Raw genomic sequence first — 3,920 nt, 5'->3', positions numbered from 1 at the left:
TTGAGTTAATTGCCCCTCCAGAAATTCGGAAGAAACAAAAACTTCTATTCTGCTTTTGGACTATTTTGAAATGTATTGATATTGTATGAAAATTATATACAATGTTGTTATAGTTGTATCAAATTTCACCCGAATTTGAAGAGAGATACAAAATTGTATTAAATTTTTATAAAATATTGTTGTATTTTATTAAATTTTCAAAAACCTAACATGAACTTTATACAAAATTTATACAGTTATATACATATTTCATACCATTTTTATACAGTTTTCATACACGAAACATGTGACAATTCTAAGCTTTGAGCAAGATATACATACTTCATAGTATGATGTTCATACACAAATTTGAGCTAAATTTTTAAGTCTTGAGTGAGATATACATATTTCATACACAAAATTCTGAGCGAAAATTTTAAGTTTTGAACGAGATATAGACATTTCATACAGTTTCATACACAAAAATTTTGTATATGTTTTGTAAGAAATCCATTGATATATTTTGTAAACTGAAAAGTATCGTCATATTTTATAAATATACCCTATTCTTACGTGTATAGGTTATTCTCCCCTTACGGCCTTACTTAATTATATTTTAACTTTTCTATGTTCTATTAGATCTTGATTGTTGGAAAGCGGCCGAAGGATGTCGAAGTTTTACAAGCAGCATGGCTTGTCGATTATCCCTCCAACTCTCTGTGTGATATGTCACTGTAATTATGGCATGCATTAGACCATGGAGAGACTTGACAATGTTTTCCCTTTCAACATTTTTGAACTCTTTAATATAGTTTCTGAAACTAAAGCTAAAATAAGCATTTAAGGAAAATACAAAATTTTATCAACATCACTAGTACAAGGGAATTATCAAAAGAATACTTCATCAGGTCTCAAATAATAGTTGTTCTGGCAAACTGAATTGAATATATCCCAAAATAGCTTAGCCTTTGAGAAGAAGAAAAAAACGTCATTCATTACTAGTTCTCCATATTTGCCTTTATTTTTTTAATTAGTGGAGTGTTAATTAAGTGAAATATTCGTAATTGGACAAATATATTTGAAAGGGCATGCAAAAACCTTAGAGACATATAATAAGTTGCAGAAATTAAAAAAAATACAAAAAAAAAAAAAAAAAACTAATTACCTGAAAAATTGGAAATTGGAGGGCAATAAAGAATATAGAACTAGCTATTACAAGATTTTATTATAAAGAAGGAACAAATGTTGAAAAGGGAGCTTTAGTACTTCACCTAACAGCTAAATAAAAAGAAGGAAAACTACAAATGAGGCTTTTCTCTTATACTGTTACACAATGATAAGAATATAATTGATGGTATTCGAAAACTTAAGCTTGTGAAAAAAGAGGCATATATAGGACTAATTCAAAGAATGGCACATAGTGTCCTTCGTTTTTGGGGCCTTTTCTTCACCTTAGGAGGTCGCAATGCTACCTTAATTGCAGTATCAAACACAGCTTTCACATTCTGAAAATGCCACCAAACATAAATATCAAAATAATAATAATTAGGGATCAATAAGATTGTTTATTTAACTTTTAATGATTGTTTTGATGATTGATTTAGCTATAAAGGAATTGTTAATTACCTGCTGAGTCTTGGAGCTGCACTCAATGTAGGCAACTGCTCCTATCATCTTTTTCAACTCCTCTCCCTAATTAAAGTAGCAAGAACAGATTAATCAATAACATATTAATAAGTTAGGTATATGTAGTGTATATGCATTATAGAGATTTTTGTTATTTTTTTTTTTTTGAAAAATTTAACCTCAAAAACAATAATATTATATTTATGGAAGGGACTCTAGAAAAGGTATTCATAGTTTTATACACTGAAATTTCCTTTCGAAAGCTTCTTGTATATGATATATAAGTAATGATTTCATTAGCTGTAATTTGTCTTTTGATATTTGAGCAAGCCATCATACGTGGGTTTTAGAATAAAATATAAAATTATTTAGAACCAGGTCTTAAAGAACATTAGTTTTGGTAATGAACAATGATATAAGGGTATATAATGTTTTCTCTGTTTTGGTTTCCGACCCTTCAAGGATCGAGTCCAGATACATGCCAGAAAGTCTCACATTGGGAGGTAAAATACTTCATATCAAAGGTGATTTCATTCCCACGGTTAAATCCATAAGGATGGAGAATACTTACTATCCCACCACAATCCTTGGTGGTGTATATAATGCACCAATTTCCTTGGAATTAAATTAAGACCTTTGCGGGAATTTTTTGCTAATTATTGCAAGTCAATGATGGACTCACCTGGGCGGTTGATATAGGAGTAGCCCCTGGATGATCACTTAAATATTGCTTATCTTCCCTCAGATCTGGCATCATCAGATTTAAATTAACAGGTATAAATCAGTTGCAACATTTGGCTATACTATATGCTTGACAATTATAACTACAAAAGGTATAGATAATAAAATATTAAATTGAGCTTACCAAGTTTAGTTCCCACTAGAACAATTTGTATAGTAGGAGCATAGTGCCTTAACTCAGGTATCCACTGTTGATGATCAACAAGAAGAATTATTGGTAAATATCAATAACTGTATGATTTCTAAATCAACAAAAATCACTTATGGGAGGACGACTACAAGTAAAAAATATATAACCTTTTTGTAAATGTTCTCATAGCTTGCCTTGCTTATTAGAGAAAAAGCAAGCAAAAAGACGTCAGCTCCTCTATAACTTAGTGGCCTTAGCCTGTTATAGTCTTCTTGTCCTGCATTTCACAAATCAACAATTCAAGTTTCAATAGCACATAATTTAATTATACTCTTAAAAAGAAACGTTCTTACAACTACAAGGCACAATATTGGAAGAAGTATTTCCCTTCAATAAAACTAATAGAAAAAAAAAAAGATTCATGATTGAATTAAAATTCATATGTGAATTAAATAAATTTACCTGCAGTATCCCAGAGGCCAAGGTTAACGGTGCTTCCATCCACCACCACATTTGCACTGAAATTGTCGAACACCGTTGGAACATAATCCTATCAAACGACATTAATCTTATGAAATTAACCACTGATATTAACACGAAACAGCTAAATTATAAAATTAAAAAAAGAAAAGAAACATAAATGAAATGAGGAGAAAACTACAGAAAAAAAATAGAGAAATTTACCGTAGGAAAAGTATTACTAGTGTAGGATATTAGCATACAAGTCTTTCCAACAGCTCCATCACCAACAGTCACACATTTGATGAATCTTGCAGTAGTCATGTTCTCATAAATTGGCTATCCCTTGCAAACTTAGTGTTTTTGTTTCTTCTCTCCAACTTCTTGAAGGCCAAGGTCTTTTAGACTAGTTTTTATTCTTCAATGATGCATCTCCTAGATAGTATATATTCTTCAAATACTTCTCTTTTTCCTTCTAATCATAAGACCAACACGTTTAAGTAAAAATAAGTGGATTTGAAACTTAATGAAAAGATATTTCTCAATGGAGAGGGTTGGCATATTGGATTTGGATGGTCTATACACCTAAGCAATCATTGCTTACACGACCCTTTTTACTTTCCTTTAACTTCAAGGCCAGATAGCCAAAGGGAAAAGGGGGTTTAAAAAAAAAAAAAAAGATTTGCAAAAGTTGGTGTAGTGGTGAGTGTTAGTTGGTTTAAGTGTTGAAGAAGCAATTGTATAAATGATCAAAAGAGGGGAAAGGTTGCTTAATTGGACCATATACTATGATGATCAAAATAGAATATTTCAGAAAGTTGTCAATAAATAGAAATTTAAAATATTAGTATGGCGGTTTTATTCAGTTTATCTGGTTAAAGTTCACCATATTGGAGCTTATTATTAGTGGTCATTCGCACAAATGCCCTATTTCGGGGTGATCTTTAATTTTTACCCTTCGACACTTTGAGTGGCCAAAAATATC

At 30.8% G+C, this 3,920-nt stretch overlaps 1 protein-coding gene across 1 annotated transcript; it reads right to left on the bottom strand.

Annotated features, from left to right (window-relative positions):
• Positions 1-1,179: 1,179 nt before the first annotated feature.
• Positions 1,180-3,484, bottom strand: LOC132623918 (rac-like GTP-binding protein RAC13). Its single transcript, XM_060338733.1, has 7 exons — positions 3,161-3,484; positions 2,939-3,026; positions 2,644-2,753; positions 2,471-2,534; positions 2,288-2,352; positions 1,606-1,671; positions 1,180-1,484 (listed from the first exon to the last, which is right to left on the bottom strand). The coding sequence occupies exons 1-7, from the start codon at positions 3,257-3,259 to the stop codon at positions 1,383-1,385; spliced, it is 594 nt and encodes a 197-aa protein (XP_060194716.1). The 5' UTR covers positions 3,260-3,484; the 3' UTR covers positions 1,180-1,382.
• Positions 3,485-3,920: the final 436 nt, after the last annotated feature.

This window comes from Lycium barbarum, chromosome 12 (assembly GCF_019175385.1).
Source record: "Lycium barbarum isolate Lr01 chromosome 12, ASM1917538v2, whole genome shotgun sequence".
NCBI classification, from domain to species: Eukaryota; Viridiplantae; Streptophyta; class Magnoliopsida; order Solanales; family Solanaceae; genus Lycium; species Lycium barbarum.
This window is presented reverse-complemented; position numbering and strand designations above follow the sequence as displayed.